This window comes from Neoarius graeffei, chromosome 14 (assembly GCF_027579695.1).
Source record: "Neoarius graeffei isolate fNeoGra1 chromosome 14, fNeoGra1.pri, whole genome shotgun sequence".
Lineage (NCBI taxonomy): Eukaryota > Metazoa > Chordata > Actinopteri > Siluriformes > Ariidae > Neoarius > Neoarius graeffei.
In genome coordinates this window covers 6,059,541-6,076,104 of record NC_083582.1, presented here as the reverse complement: position 1 = coordinate 6,076,104, position 16,564 = coordinate 6,059,541, and the positions used below count along the sequence as shown (strand labels likewise).

The following is a 16,564-nucleotide window of genomic DNA, read 5'->3' as shown; positions in this document are numbered from 1 at the left end:
TATCAGAGAGGTAATTGGGCGCTGTACCATTTAGAGATTTATACACCAGCAGCAATACTTTTTTTTTTTAAAGATATTTTTTGGGCTTTTTTCACCTTTATTGGATAGGACAGTGTAGAGACAGGAAATAAGTGGGAGAGAGAGACGGGGAGGGATCGGGAAATGACCTCGGGTCGGAATCGAACCTGGGTCCCCAGATTTATGGTATGGCGCCTTATCCACCTGAGCCACGACGCCCCCACAGCAGCAATACTTTAAAGTCAATTCTGTAGCTTACTGGAAGCCAGTGAAGGGACCTTAGAATTGGAGTAATGTGCTCTGTTCTTTTTGTTCGTGTGAGAACCCTCGCCGCTGCATTTTGAACCAGCTGAAGTCGTTTGATGGTCTTTTTTGGCAGGCCTGTGAAAAGGCCATTGCAGTAATCAACCCTACTAGAGAGGAAGGCATGTATTAGTTTTTCCAGATCATTTTTTGACATAAGTCCTCTTAGTTTGGAAATGTTTTTTAGGTGATAAAATGCCGTTTTAGTGATTGCTTTCATGTGACTGTCAAAGTTTAGCTCGCTGTCAATGAAAACACCAAGATTTTTAACCATTTCTTTAGTTTTAATCCCTTTTGTGTCAAGAATAGTGGTAATCCTGAGTCTTTCATCTTTTTTTCCAAATAGAATTACTTCTGTTTTATCTGTGTTCAACTGAAGAAAATTTTGTGACATCCAGCTATTGATTTGATCGATGCTCTGGTAGAGACATTCAAGGGGGGCATAATCATTAGGTGATAGAGCAAAATAAATTTGGGTATCATCTGCATAGCAGTGATACAAAATTGAATTTTTATTGATAATTTGCCCAAGTGGGAGCATATAAAGGTTGAAAAGTAATGGTCCAAGAATCGACCCCTGGGGGACACCACAGGTCAAGGGCATTGACGTTGAGGAACAATTTCCCAGGGTAACAAAGAAGCTTCTATCTTTTAAGTATGATTTTAACCAATTGATAACTTTACCAGTCAATCCAACCCAGTGTTCAAGTCGATATAGCAGTATGTTGTGATCAACAGTATCAAAAGCTGCACTGAGGTCCAGTAATACCAGGACCGATGTTTTGCCTGCATCAGTATTCAGACATATGTCATTTATAACTTTAATCAGCGCTGTTTCAGTGCTATGATTGGCATGAAATCCTGACTGAAAATTATCAAAACGGCTGTTTGATATCAATAAGGCAGTTAATTGATTGAAGACAATTTTTTCCAGGATTTTCCCGATGAATGGTAGATTTGATATTGGCCTGTAGTTATTTAACACTGAAGGATCCAGATTATTTTTTTTAAGAAGGGGCTTTACAACAGCTTTTTTCAGGGACACAGGAACAACACCAGTCTCCAAGGATGTATTTATAATTTGAAGCACATCTGTAATTATAAGATGAAGAACAGACTTAAAAAAGTTGGTGGGCAGAATGTCCAGTTCAGATGTTGAAGAACTGAGATTTTGTACAGTTTTTTCAAGAGTCTCATAATCAATTAAACAAAATTCTGACATTGTGTTGAAGTTATCTATCTGTGTCATTGGTGATTGCAGTTTTTCAATTTTTTGCAACTGAGATATATTATGAGAAATTTTACCTTTGAAAAAAGATGCAAACTCATTGCATTTATTAACTGATAGAAGTTCAGGTGCTAATTGTGGTGAGGGATTAGTTAGCTTCTCTACTGTTGAAAATAGCACACGGGCATTGTTCATATTCCTGCTGATGATGTTGGAGAAGAAAGACTGTCTTGCTTTACGAATTTCATAATTATAATTACAAAGCATCTCTTTATGGATTTGATAATGGATGTGAAGTTTAGATTTGTGCCATTTTCTTTCAGTCTTTCTACATTCTCTCTTTAGCAGTTTAACAGCCGGGTACTGCTTCCATGGTGCTTTCTGCTTATCATTGACTCTTTTGATTTTGAATGGAGCAATATCATCCATAATTTGGGTCATATTTAAATTAAAAAATTCCAGTAAATCATCTACAGAGTCTGACATTTTGGTTGAGTTCTGTGAGAGAGCTTGCTCAAAAAGAACACGTGTTGTCGTTTATGACCCTCCTACCTATAGTTGTTGAGCTATTCTGAATGTGAGGAGACATAGAAACTTCAAAGAAAACACAGAAATGATCGGATAAGGCCAGGTCAACAACAGTATAAGAAACAGTAAGACCCTTTGTGATGACGAGGTCAAGAGTATGACCACGAGAGTGGGTCGGTCCCTGTACATGTTGTACCAGGTTAAAGTTAAAGTAAAGAGAGAGAGAGAGAGAGAGAGAGAGAGAGGCGGCTGGTGTCCGCACTGAGAGAGAGAGAGAGAGAGAGAGGAGGCCGGTGTTGGTGTCAGCACTGAAAGAGAGAGAGAGAGAGAGGAGGCTGGTGTCCGCACTGAGAGAGAGAGAGGAGGCTGGTGTCCGCACTGAGAGAGAGAGAGGAGGCTGGTGTCCGCACTGAGAGAGAGAGAGAGAGGAGGCTGGTGTCCGCACTGAGAGAGAGAGAGGAGGCTGGTGTCCGCACTGAGAGAGAGAGAGAGAGGAGGCTGGTGTCCGCACTGAGAGAGAGAGAGAGAGGAGGCTGGTGTCCGCACTGAGAGAGAGAGAGAGAGAGAGGAGGCTGGTGTCCGCACTGAGAGAGAGAGAGAGAGGAGGCTGGTGTCCGCACTGAGAGAGAGAGAGAGAGGAGGCTGGTGTCCGCACTGAGAGAGAGAGAGAGAGAGAGAGGAGGCTGGTGTCCACACTGAGAGAGAGAGAGAGAGAGAGGAGGCTGGTGTTGGTGTCAGCACTGAAAGAGAGAGAGAGAGGAGGCTGGTGTTGGTGTCAGCACTGAAAGAGAGAGAGAGGAGGCTGGTGTTGGTGTCAGCACTGAGAGAGAGAGAGGAGGCTGGTGTCCGCACTGAGAGAGAGAGAGGAGGCTGGTGTCCGCACTGAGAGAGAGAGAGGAGGCTGGTGTCCGCACTGAGAGAGAGAGAGAGAGAGAGAGAGAGAGGAGGCTGGTGTCCGCACTGAGAGAGAGAGAGAGAGGAGGCTGGTGTCCGCACTGAGAGAGAGAGAGAGAGAGAGAGAGAGGAGGCTGGTGTCCACACTGAGAGAGAGAGAGAGAGAGAGAGAGAGAGAGAGGAGGCTGGTGTCCGCACTGAGAGAGAGAGAGAGAGAGGAGGCTGGTGTCTGCACTGAGAGAGAGAGAGAGAGAGAGAGAGAGGAGGCTGGTGTCCACACTGAGAGAGAGAGAGAGAGAGAGGAGGCTGGTGTTGGTGTCAGCACTGAAAGAGAGAGAGAGAGGAGGCTGGTGTTGGTGTCAGCACTGAAAGAGAGAGAGAGAGGAGGCTGGTGTCCGTACTGAGAGAGAGAGAGAGAGAGAGAGGAGGCTGGTGTCCGCACTGAGAGAGAGAGAGACAGAGGAGGCTGGTGTCCGTACTGAGAGAGAGAGAGAGAGAGAGAGAGGAGGCTGGTGTCCGCACTGAGAGAGAGAGGCGGTCGGTGTTCACTCCCCTTACCATGACTTCTCTTCCTCAACTTTTTTGCAAATTATTATAAATTGCCGCGTACGGAAGACTTTGTGCTTTAAAGGTTGCATTAAAATGCAGTTTTAAAAATTCATGTAAATATTTTGCACTTAAATGGAGCATGCCTATAAATCTCATGTCCTGTAACTCCTCAGGTAAATCCGCACACCTTCCAGACTCGCTGTCCTCCATGTTTGTAAATCCTTCACGTTGTCTTGGCTTTTTTCACCTACACAGCCCATTAAACCTGTTGAGATCTCATCGTACCCAACTCGGTGCTGTAAATGCAGGGATTTAGCGCTTCCCTCAGCGCTCCACTCAGGGCTCCCCTCAGCGCTCCCCTCAGGGTTCCACTCAGTGCTCCCCTCAGGGCTCCCTCAAGGATCCCCTCAGCCCTCCACTCAGGGCTCCCCTCAGCACTCTCCTCAGGGCTCCCTCAAGGATCCCCTCAGGGCTCCACTCAGCGCTCCCCTCAGGGCTCCCTCAAGGATCCCCTCAGGGCTCCACTCAGCGCTCCCCTCAGGGCTCCCTCAAGGATCCCCTCAGGGCTCCACTCAGCGCTCCCCTCAGGGCTTCCTCAAGGCTCCACTCAGCACTCCCCTCAGGGCTCCCTCAAGCCTCCACTCAGCGCTCCACTCAGGGCTCCCCTCAGGCCTCCACTCAGGGCTCCACTCAGCGCTCCCCTCAGGGCTCCCTCAAGGATCTCCTCAGGGCTCCACTCAGCGCTCCCCTCAGGGCGTCCTCAAGGCTCCACTCAGGGCTCCCTCAAGGCTCCACTCAGGGCTCCCTCAAGGCTCCACTCAGGGCTCCATTCAGCGCTCCACTCAGGGCTCCCTCAAGCCTCCCCTCAGCGCTCCCCTCAGGGCTCCCCTCAGGGCTCCACTCAGCGCTCCCCTCAGGGCTCCCCTCAGCGCTCCCCTCAGGGCTCCCCTCAGGGCTCCCCTCAGCGCTCCCCTCAGGGCTCCACTCAGCGCTCCACTCAGCGCTCCACTCAGCGCTCCCTCAGGGCTCCACTCAGCGCTCTCCTCAGGGCTCCCCTCAGCGCTCCCCTCAGGGCTCCACTCAGTGCTCCCTCAGGGCTCCACTCAGCGCTCTCCTCAGGGCTCCCCTCAGCGCTCCACTCAGGGCTCCCCTCAGCGCTCCCCTCAGGCCTCCACTCAGGGCTCCCCTCAGCGCTCCACTCAGTGCTCCACTCAGGGCTCCCTCAGGGCTTTATTTGTTATCATGACTCAGGGGGTGATTTATAAGTTGCAGAGGCGAAGCGAGTCTCTGGATTCTCTCTGCCCAGTACAGGACCCCAAGTCCACAGGCGCAAAAGAACCCCCCAATCACAGAGTGGTTTAGCAATCATGACAGCATTGAATGTCGGCCTTGTCGGTCGACACACACATGGGAAACAGGTTACGTGTTATTTATATTTAACAAACAGGCCGCACTGAGGAGCCATTCTGCTCAGCTTCCCATAGCCTGACTACGGCCTTCAGTAGAGCGGTGTCCGCTGTGTGAAATACAGCCTGCGTTTAAAGCAAACCAGTGAAATATAGAGAGGCTTGTCTGTACGGCTGTTTGATTTGGAAAGAGGACCTTCCCTGAGTTTTTTTTCCCTCCTGTGTGTAGGCAACGAGATCTGAGTTGCCCAGCAAGCCGTCTGTGTGCATGTTTGTCCGTGGCCTGCTGTAGCTATAAATATCTAAACGGATCTCCTAATGGGAACAAATTTCCTGTGGGGTGGCTTTTAGTCAGGTGAGACACTGATCATGTGTCTTGTCCTGTTCTATAGCAGTGTATGAATCTGTGACGGGAAAGCCATCAGAGCTCCTTTTATTGAATAAAAGACTCCAAGTGTCACAAATTCCTCTTTCCTGCATGATTCAGAGTGTGAGGAGGTCTGGTTTCACGTTTTGTTCAGTCTTTCTAAACAGGCAAACAAGTACACACCTCCCTTCAGTGCCACTTTAGAAGCTCCAAATTTGTGGATGTGCATCGCCAAGGCAATGATGCTGACAACTAGCCTAGCTGACCAAAAGAGAAACACGGTGGAATCCAGTGAATTTCTTTTTCATAGCTGAAGCAAAACATCCATCCATCCATCCATCCATCCATCCATTTTCTGTAGCCGCTCATCCTGTGCAGGGTCGCAGGCAAGCTGGAGCCTATCCCAGCTGACTACGGGCGAAAGGCGGGGTACACCCTGGACAAGTCGCCAGGTCATCACAGGGCTGACACATAGACACAGACAACCATTCACATTCACACCTACGCTCAATTTAGAGTCACCAGTTAACCTAACCTGCATGTCTTTGGACTGTGGGGGAAACCGGAGCACCCGGAGGAAACCCACGCGGACACGGGGAGAACATGCAAACTCCGCACAGAAAGGCCCTCGCCGGCCACGGGGCTCAAACCCAGAACCTTCTTGCTGTGAGGCCACGGTGCTAAACGCTCCACCACCGTGCCGCCCCAAAACAAACTTTATAATGTAAAACATGACGATAACACGTCATTCAAACAATAAAAAGGTAGTTGTTTAGGTTGCTTTATAAAAACTACAGTGAGTGAAGAGAGGACCGTAGGTTTATCGCGAAGCTAACAAGGATGGTAATGTTACTGAGCATAGCATTTCGATTCATGCATCAATCCAAATCACGCCACTGTCGTAGCAAATTTGTGTTTTTAGTTCTATGTGGCTATAAAACCCTTTGCAACTGTTGTACGAACAAATACCAAGCGGCTTTGTCATTTCAACCGTACCCGAGTGAGAATACACCAGACTACGTAAAGTGCACATGTGCAAACATCGCAAGACTGTACAATAATTACTAAATAGGGCAACAGTTAAAGTAAAAAAAAAAAATCTGTTAAAATGAAACCGTTAAAGATGCTGATTGCAAAGTTCATCCGAAATGTTTTTATTGTGCATGGCATTTTCCTCTGCCCCGCAAGAACAATATCACGTGGACGAGATGTGATCGTTTAGATGCCTTGAGGATCACTTTTCTCCGTTTTGGGACCGTTTTGCTCCCCCTTGAAGTGAACAGTACGGCCCTACAAAAACAAGGAGCTTTAACTAATTAGCATAACTATGGAACTGCGTCACACCAAGATGGCGACACGCGGAAAGCATCGTGACTCTGTATCGACCTCGGAGAGTTTTGAGTCGCAGGGGTGTAATTTGTGATCGTCATTCACAAATAGATCCGTGAAACAAAGGACGTATATATACGTTCTCTGCGACTGCTTTTGTGTTCTCGTTTCTTTCTCAAGGCCTCTGCATGCTTTTGCGACAAGGCTTTCGCAGATAGCTTTTCGCAGACAGTTGTAATTTATCGTTGAGCGGGGAGTAATAGGCGTGCGCGATGTTATTCACCGTTACAACGCAAGGGGGCGCGAAGTCACGAAATCGCTAGGAGTAGTTGGTGGGTGTGGTTAGTGGAGTGTTTATCCTCCGGTTACTTATAATGACTAGAACTGGAGTCGTATAGATGTACGTACTTCCTCACTTCCTCGATCAACCGCTCTTCGTGCTGCTCCATCTTCGCTCGTGTTTTTAAAAATGGCGGTCGTGAAAACAAACCAAACCGGGAAAGTAGGGAAGCGGAAGTGCGTGTACGGCGGATGTAGAGTGGACCAATCAGAGCCCTCTTGTCTGCGACGCTGTCTGCGAGGCTTCTGCGGTGGTCACAATTTTGGGGAGGTGTGCGCAGAGCGTCTGCGAAGGTGGGGGGGCTACGCAGACGCTATCTGCGACACCGTCTGCGAGGACTGCGTTGTCAGCATAAATTGGCCTTCAGTAAGATCAGAACATTAGGTGTAAAACTCCATACTCTGACTCACCGATCCGAGACAAGCGCTGCAAATTCTTCGTCAGATTTCGCTCCTGTTTCATCCTTCAGTTGATTCTAGCGGTCGATCTGTCCCTTCATGAAAAATTTTTTTTTTTTTGGCTGTCCATCACTTCTGGCGCACTTTTTAGCTGATTCGCTTTCCTACTTTCCTTTTCTTTTCTGCTGGCTTTTAGCTGGTGGGAGGGCAGAGTCTGACATGTTTGCCCACGCCGACTTGTTTTGGTTAAAAGTAGGTCAAACGTGCCCCACGGTGGTCATGTGATATTGCTGTTCACTTGCTTCGACAATCTCCGGAATCGTAAAATGCAGGACACTTTGTTTTTCCGAGATTAAAAAAAAATTCTCACACAGGATACACGGGGTGTGTGTGTAGCAGCGCAACATCTCGAAACGTCAACAGTCACAGAAATAGAACATTTTGCCCAGAATTCAACTTTGCAGTCAGAAACTTGAACGCACACAGTCCTAGTATGAATAAAGCGATGAGAGACATTTCTGTTTTCATGAAACGAGGTGAGTCCGTCTAGCTGAATAATCGCCTGATGAGTAGTCTGCTGGAGTCGGATGTAGTCCAGTTTATTGTCCAGCGACTGCCTCGCTTTCCTCCACCTTTTCCCCTGTCCTCTGCACGACCATGATCGCCCCACCAGCTGTTGCTGATTGGCCGGAATATTGTTGCGTGGAACGGTCCGAGCCGCTGTTTGTTTCCCGTTCAAAGAGCCAGGGCCGTGTGTGAACAAAGCACCTTTAATAAACATCACACTGTTTTTACACACTTGTCTCCTTCTTCATACGGCTGCACTTTGCAACAAAGTGCTGTGCTTTCTCTCACACACCCAATCTTCCTCTCACCCTCAGGATCATCGATCGTTTGGATGGAGTGCGTCTGCTCTGGTCCTTGCTGAAGAACCCGAACCCCGTGGTCCAGGCCAGTGCTGCTTGGGCAATCTGTCCCTGTATAGAGAATGCAAAGGTACAGTCATGTCAAGTGTGTTTTATTGTCCTCACACACAGTTATTATCTAATATTATGGAAAATTTTGTGCTCGTTGCATACAGTATTGAAGGCAAAAGAAATCCACGTTTTAATGCTCCACTGTTCCCCGGCTAAATCTGAAATATAGCACGACACACAAACGGTAATCTGTACACGATCTAAATATGCATGTAGATGCAACATCTGTTGTTTCTGACCTCCGCCCCGCCCACACACCCCGTCAGTACTGACAATTAAAAAACCAGTGCAGTTCAGATTGAGGATTTAAGAAACTGCTGAAGAAGGAGTCCTAACTGAGTTTGACAGTGTTTTTCTGACATTTACAGCAGCAATGTTTTAGGTGACTTGGGAAGTTTAGTGACGGGAACAAGACAAATAAATGGAGACGTGGATGAACCACACAGCCGAGCCCCATGTGGCTTGAGTTAGCAGCTCCAGGGCAGGTTCAGGAGAAGCGTGCTGGATGAACAGCATGGGGAAACGCTGCAGAACACATCGTTATAATGCACTGTTTCGTGATCAGGCCTTAACGAAAGCCACGTTTAATCTAAAAATAATCGTCACGCACAATTAGCATCTGTAATTTTACAGGCAGTAGCCGTGAGTCAAGCAGCTTGATTATGTCAAGTCTGTTTTTTACTTTCACATCACTTCCAATTTGTGTGAATTTTTCCAGATTATGCAGGTAGACAAGTCTTTTGTCTCCGTTTCTTTTCTTTTTTCTTCTCTGTTCTGCCTGTTTCTTTCAGTCTTCACTAATTTTCCTTTTCTCGCTTGGCTTTTTACTCATAATTCTTTCATGATGCACTTGATTTTTACAACGTGGAAGTGTTGTACTCGTCTTTGTCTCTTTTTATCGCACCTCACTCACTCTGTCAGTGCTGCGTGCTGCGTGTGCTAATGTGTGCCGGTTGGAGATGTTTTCGTGAGAGGGGATTTGAAAGGAATTCTTAGTGACCCGCCGCAGCTGGTGACTCGAACACGCTTCCTCCGTCTCTCCTTTACCTCTTGTTCTCTCTCTGCCTGGATTCATCAGTATTCCCGTGTTGCCATTTCCTGCTCCTCTGCTCTCTCGAGCCCAGATTCACCAAACGTCAGGCTCATCCTTTGGCATGACTTCTAACAAAGGCTGCCCTCCTTTCCTCCCTCTCTCTTTCTCTCCCTCCTTTCTGCTGCTGTCCTCACCTGCCCGCTCGCTCTCTCCATCCAGTACAGGAAAACATTCAATCTGCCACAGATGCTGGTTCTCGCTAGTAAAATAATTGCGATTATCCAGGGTTCATGCACAAGTCTGGAAATAAAAATACCCAAAGAACTTTTCAAGAATTAATGCAGGCACTTATATACAGATGGCTTTTTCTGTTTTTTTTTTCCCCCTCTCACGCTCTCCTTTTCCTTCCTTTCCTTTATCTTCTCCTTTCATTATGTAGTCGTTTTCTGGCTTGTACCCTGATCATGGCCAGTGGTTAGTGTAGTGTATATTTGAAAAGAGCTACACCTCTCATCTCATTATCTGTAGCCGCTTTATCCTGTTCTACAGGGTCACAGGCAAGCTGGAGCCTATCCCAGCTGACTACGGGCGAAAGGCGGGGTAGATCCTGGACAAGTTGCCAGGTCATCACAGGGCCGACACATAGGCCAAGTTTACATTAGACCGTATCTGTCTCGTTTTCTTCGTGGATGCACTGTCCGTTTACATTAAACCACCGGGAAACGGGAATCCGCCAGGGTCCACGTATTCAATCCAGATCATGTCTGGTCCGGTGCTGTGTAAACATTGAGAATACGCGGATACGCTGTGCTGAGCTCTAGCTGGCGTTGTCATTGGACAACGTCACTGTGACATCCACCTTCCTGATTCGCTGGCGTTGGTCATGTGACGCGACTGCTGAAAAACGGCGCGGACTTCGCCTTGTATCACCTTTCATTAAAGAGTATAAAAGTATGAAAATACTGCAAATACTGATGCAAATACTGCTCATTGTGTAGTTATGATTGTCTTTAGGCTTGCCATCCTTCCACTTGCAAGTGGTAAGTGATGCGCATGCCCGATATGCGCTGGGATCAAACACACAGCGGCTCAGTCCCGAATCACTGCTCGTGCGCTTCACTCGCGCGCTCTGTGAGCTGCGCAGGGCCGGAGTGCGCACCCTCCAGAGGGCGCTCGCTGTTCAGGGCGGAGTGATTTGGAGCGCAGGATGCCTGCGGAGCCGAGCGTATCCGTGTATTGGCGTTGCTGTGTGCACGCGAATCGTGTATTGGCGTTGCTGTGTGCACGCTAATCGTTTTAAAAACGTTAATCTGATGATCCGCTGATACGGTCTAATGTAAACCCCACCATAGACACAGACAACCATTCACACTCACATTCACACCTACGGTCAATTTAGAGTCACCAGTTAACCTAACCTGCATGTCTTTGGACTGTGGGGGAAACCGGAGCACCCGGAGGAAACCCACGCGGACACGGGGAGAACATGCAAACTCCACACAGAAAGGCCCTCGCCGGCCACGGGGCTCGAACCCGGACCTTCTTGCTGTGAGGCGACAGACACACACTAAGCCGCCAGAGCTACACCTATGGTTCTTATATTAACCTATTATCTTTGAGAACCAGCGCACACCTGCCAGCCAATCAGAAGTGAGTATTTTCCACGGTGTTCATGACTGACTGCAGTCACAGTGAAGGCTGATGATACACAGGGCAACTTTCTGGGCAGTGTTGCTAGGTGATCACGCTTCGACACGTTCCCACTGAGATTGGGCAACGTCATTTCTATCTGAACAATTTTGATCGTTTTCGGCAACTTTTTAAGATCATCCAATCAGAGTGCTAGCAGCGAATCACACGACCACCTGAGAGCTTCTGAAATTTTCAACAAAGATGGCGGCGTCTCCGAAGAGACACAACTTGTCTCTTTTTATGGCGGTAAGTTGTTCTGTGCAAACCCAGAGTGGTGAATTTACCTCATCAGATGTTTACAAAACCAACAGACATCTATTTTTATGCTCAGGTTGTAAATAAGACATTCTTTTTTTCAACTAAGTGCAAATTGTCGTTAGCTAACCACCACTCCATAAAGATTGAATGGGATTTGGCTAACTAGCGGTGGTTTTTGCTAACATAGCTGGAAGTTATTACTAGCTATATAGGGATAACGTTAGTTCTCTTACATCAAGTTAAAAGTGATGAAGCTCTTTTTTTTTTTTTTGAGAGAGAGTTGTAATAGAGATTCTCGAACTTATCGTCTGATCTAATTCACATCCAGAGCACGATGACTTGTGGAACCCGGGGGCGAAACAGTACAAACTTCAGGATCTAAAAAAGAAAGCAAGCCTTTCAGGAGCTCTGCCACGCCCTTTTCATCATCATCAGCATCTCCTGCTCCATGTCCTTTTGTCTTTTTTGCTGAGATGAGAATTAAACCATGAGGTTTTTATTAGTTCTAGCGTCTGTAATTGGAGGCTACTAGCATTTTAGAGAGATTTAAAAAGTGTTTAACAGAATAATGTGGTTATTTTGACCATGTATATACATATTAAAATAATGGCAAATTATTTTTTGACTTGAGTATCTATTCAGTTTTTTCCAGAAGTGATGCACACTTGAGCGAAATAAATAAAGGCTGAAGTCGAGACAAAAGTGACGCTGCAGATGTTTCAGTGTCCATCTTTGTGGTGTCTGTCTCTCCCTGGAAACAGATTTGCTCTTATCTGATTGTCTTTTGCCCTAATTAGTTGCCCTGTGTCTCACCTGGTTGCCCGTTGCCGGCAACATTGCCCAAAAAGTCGCCCTGTGTATCATCACTTTGAGATGAATCTGAGGTTAAATAGCATTGTGTGTTTATTGACTCGAGCCCTCGCCTTCTGCACACCATGTTTACAAAATTGTTCATTTATTTATAATAGAATTGTATTTATATTTGCTTTACATATACATTTATAGCGTTTGGCAGACGCCCTTGTGTTTCAGTGTCGCACCATGCAGTACCCAGGCCATAATTACACGTCTCTGTGCTGTCATTAAAGGTGTCTCACTGCTATTTTCTAATTACTGGAAACAGACTTGTGCCATGTCAGTTTACTGCATGTTACCGGCACCACAGAAAGAGCCGAGTGTCTGAATAGTAGCCATGGAAGCCGTGTGCGTGCGTGCGTGCATGTGTGCGTGCGTGCGTGCCCATTCTTCCGCTGTGGTTGTCCTCATGCCTTCAGTATAAGCTGCTGTGTGTCTCAGACTGGCAGAGACTCCTCATTTGCAGTTTTCACTTCCAGACCAGATACAACACACTTTTTTTTTTTCCTAAACTATTTACTTAAACAGAAATCTAAGATGGCATATTAGGGCCATTGTAGGTATAAGTAAATAAAATAAAATATTGTGGCGCTGGAGGAGGGCAGGTAATACTCCAGGAAAAAAGTAATTTCCAAGATTAAAATAGTAAACTGATGAGAAAAAAATCAATTTCCGAGATTAAAGTCTCGAATTTACAACATGGAAAGAGGGAGTCGGATTTACGAGATGGAAAGAGGGAGTCGGATTTACGAGATGGAAAGAGGGAGTCGAATTTACGAGCTGGAGAGAGAGAGCCAAATTTATGAGATGGAGAGACAGAAGTGAATTTATGGGATGAGACAGGGAGTCTTAAATTTACAAGATGGAAAGAGACAGTCGAATTTACGACATGGAAAAGGAGAGTCGAATTTACGACATGGAAAAAGAGAGTCGAGTTTAAGAGATGGTAAGAGAGAGTCTCGAATTTACGAGATGGAAAGAGAGTGTCTCGGATTTACGAGATGGAAAGAGAGTGTCTCGGATTTACGAGATGGAAAGAGAGTGTCTCGGATTTACGAGATGGAAAGAGAGTGTCTCGGATTTACGAGATGGAAAGAGAGTGTCTCGGATTTACGAGATGGAAAGAGAGTGTCTCGGATTTACGAGATGGAAAGAGAGTGTCTCGGATTTACGAGATGGAAAGAGTGTGTCTCGGATTTACGAGATGGAAAGAGAGTGTCTCGGATTTACGAGATGGAAAGAGTGTGTCTCGGATTTACGAGATGGAAAGAGTGTGTCTCGGATTTACGAGATGGAAAGAGTGTGTCTCGGATTTACGAGATGGAAAGAGAGTGTCTCGGATTTACGAGATGGTGTGTCTCGGATTTACGAATTGGAGTGTGTCTCGAATTTAGGAGATGGAAAGAGAGTGTCTCGAATTTACGAGATGGTGTGTCTCGAATTTACAAGATGGAAAGAGAGTGTCTCGGATTTACGAGATGGAAAGAGAGTGTCTCGGATTTACGAGATGGAAAGAGTGTGTCTCGGATTTACGAGATGGAAAGAGTGTGTCTCGGATTTACGAGATGGAAAGAGTGTGTCTCGGATTTACGAGATGGAAAGAGAGTGTCTCGGATTTACGAGATGGAAAGAGAGTGTCTCGGATTTACGAGATGGAAAGAGTGTGTCTCGAATTTACGAATTGGAGTGTGTCTCGAATTTACGAGATGGTGTGTCTCGAATTTACGAGATGGAAAGAGAGTGTCTCGAATTTACGAGATGGAAAGAGTGTGTCTCGAATTTACGAGATGGAAAGAGAGTGTCTCGGATTTACGAGATGGAAAGAGTGTCGAAGTTACGAGATGGAAAGAGTGTCTCGAATTTACGAGATGGAAAGAGAGTGTCTCAAATTTACGAGATGGAGTGTCTCTCGAATTTACGAGATGGAAAGAGAGTGTCTCGAATTTACGAGATGGAAAGAGAGTGTCTCGGATTTACGAGATGGAAAGAGTGTGTCTCGGATTTACGAGATGGAAAGATAGTGTCTCGGATTTACGAGATGGAAAGAGAGTGTCTCGGATTTACGAGATGGAAAGAGAGTGTCTCGGATTTACGAGATGGAAAGAGTGTGTCTCGGATTTACGAGATGGAAAGTGTGTGTCTCGGATTTACGAGATGGAAAGAGTGTGTCTCGGATTTACGAGATGGAAAGAGTTTGTCTCGGATTTACGAGATGGAAAGAGAGTGTCTCGGATTTACGAGATGGAAAGAGAGTGTCTCGGATTTACGAGATGGAAAGAGTGTGTCTCGGATTTACGAGATGGAAAGAGTGTGTCTCGGATTTACGAGATGGAAAGAGTGTGTCTCGGATTTACGAGATGGAAAGAGTGTGTCTCGGATTTACGAGATGGAAAGAGAGTGTCTCGGATTTACGAGATGGAAAGAGAGTGTCTCGGATTTACGAATTGGAGTGTGTCTCGAATTTAGGAGGTGGAAAGAGAGTGTCTCGAATTTACGAGATGGTGTGTCTCGAATTTACGAGATGGAAAGAGTGTCTCGAATTTACGAGATGGAAAGAGAGTGTCTCGGATTTACGAGATGGAAAGAGTGTGTCTCGGATTTACGAGATGGAAAGAGTGTGTCTCGAATTTACGAGATGGAAAGAGAGTGTCTCGGATTTACGAGATGGAAAGAGTGTGTCTCGGATTTACGAGATGGAAAGAGTGTGTCTCGGATTTACGAGATGGAAAGAGAGTGTCTCGGATTTACGAGATGGAAAGAGAGTGTCTCGGATTTACGAGATGGAAAGAGTGTGTCTCGGATTTACGAGATGGAAAGAGTGTGTCTCGGATTTACGAGATGGAAAGAGTGTGTCTCGGATTTACGAGATGGAAAGAGTGTGTCTCGGATTTACGAGATGGAAAGAGTGTGTCTCGGATTTACGAGATGGAAAGAGAGTGTCTCGGATTTACGAGATGGAAAGAGTGTGTCTCGGATTTACGAATTGGAGTGTGTCTCGAATTTAGGAGATGGAAAGAGAGTGTCTCGAATTTACGAGATGGTGTGTCTCGAATTTACGAGATGGAAAGAGAGTGTCTCGGATTTACGAGATGGAAAGAGAGTGTCTCGGATTTACGAGATGGAAAGAGTGTGTCTCGGATTTACGAGATGGAAAGAGAGTGTCTCGGATTTACGAGATGGAAAGAGTGTGTCTCGAATTTACGAGATGGAAAGAGTGTGTCTCGGATTTACGAGATGGAAAGAGTGTGTCTCGGATTTACGAGATGGAAAGAGTGTGTCTCGGATTTACGAGATGGAAAGAGTGTGTCTCGGATTTACGAGATGGAAAGAGAGTGTCTCGGATTTACGAGATGGAAAGAGAGTGTCTCGGATTTACGAGATGGAAAGAGTGTGTCTCGGATTTACGAATTGGAGTGTGTCTCGAATTTACGAGATGGTGTGTCTCGAATTTACGAGATGGAGAGTGTCTCGAATTTACGAGATGGAAAGAGTGTGTCTCGAATTTACGAGATGGAAAGAGAGTGTCTCGGATTTACGAGATGGAAAGAGTGTGTCTCGGATTTACGAGATGGAAAGAGAGTGTCTCGGATTTACGAGATGGAAAGAGAGTGTCTCGGATTTACGAGATGGAAAGAGTGTGTCTCGGATTTACGAGATGGAAAGAGAGTGTCTCGGATTTACGAGATGGAAACAGTGTGTCTCGAATTTACGAGATGGAAAGAGTGTGTCTCGGATTTACGAGATGGAAAGAGTGTGTCTCGGATTTACGAGATGGAAAGAGTGTGTCTCGGATTTACGAGATGGAAAGAGAGTGTCTCGGATTTACGAGATGGAAAGAGTGTCTCGGATTTACGAGATGGAAAGAGTGTCTCGAATTTACGAGATGGAGTGTCTCGAATTTACGAGATGGAGTGTCTCTCGAATTTACGAGCTGGAAAGAGAGTGTCTCGGATTTACGAGATGGAAAGAGAGTGTCTCGGATTTACGAATTGGAGTGTGTCTCGAATTTAGGAGGTGGAAAAAGAGAGTCGAGTTTAAGAGATGGTAAGAGAGAGTCTCGAATTTACGAGATGGAAAGAGAGTGTCTCGGATTTACGAGATGGAAAGAGAGTGTCTCGGATTTACGAGATGGAAAGAGAGTGTCTCGGATTTACGAGATGGAAAGAGAGTGTCTCGGATTTACGAGATGGAAAGAGTGTCTCGGATTTACGAGATGGAAAGAGTGTCTCGAATTTACGAGATGGAGTGTCTCGAATTTACGAGATGGAGTGTCTCTCGAATTTACGAGCTGGAAAGAGAGTGTCTCTCGAATTTACGAGCTGGAAAGAGAGTGTCTCGAATTTACGAGATGGAAAGAGAGAAGCGAATTTACGGGATGGAGAGAGGGAG

The 16,564-nt window shown here is 46.2% G+C and overlaps 1 protein-coding gene across 1 annotated transcript in view; it reads left to right on the top strand.

Annotated features, from left to right (window-relative positions):
* odad2 (outer dynein arm docking complex subunit 2) overlaps positions 1–16,564 on the top strand; it is a 178,544-nt gene that overhangs the window by 133,347 nt on the left and 28,633 nt on the right. The window contains exon 16 of the mRNA XM_060938718.1: positions 8,242–8,356. Coding sequence (XP_060794701.1) covers positions 8,242–8,356 — 115 coding nt within the window. The remainder of the gene's footprint in view (positions 1–8,241; positions 8,357–16,564) is intronic.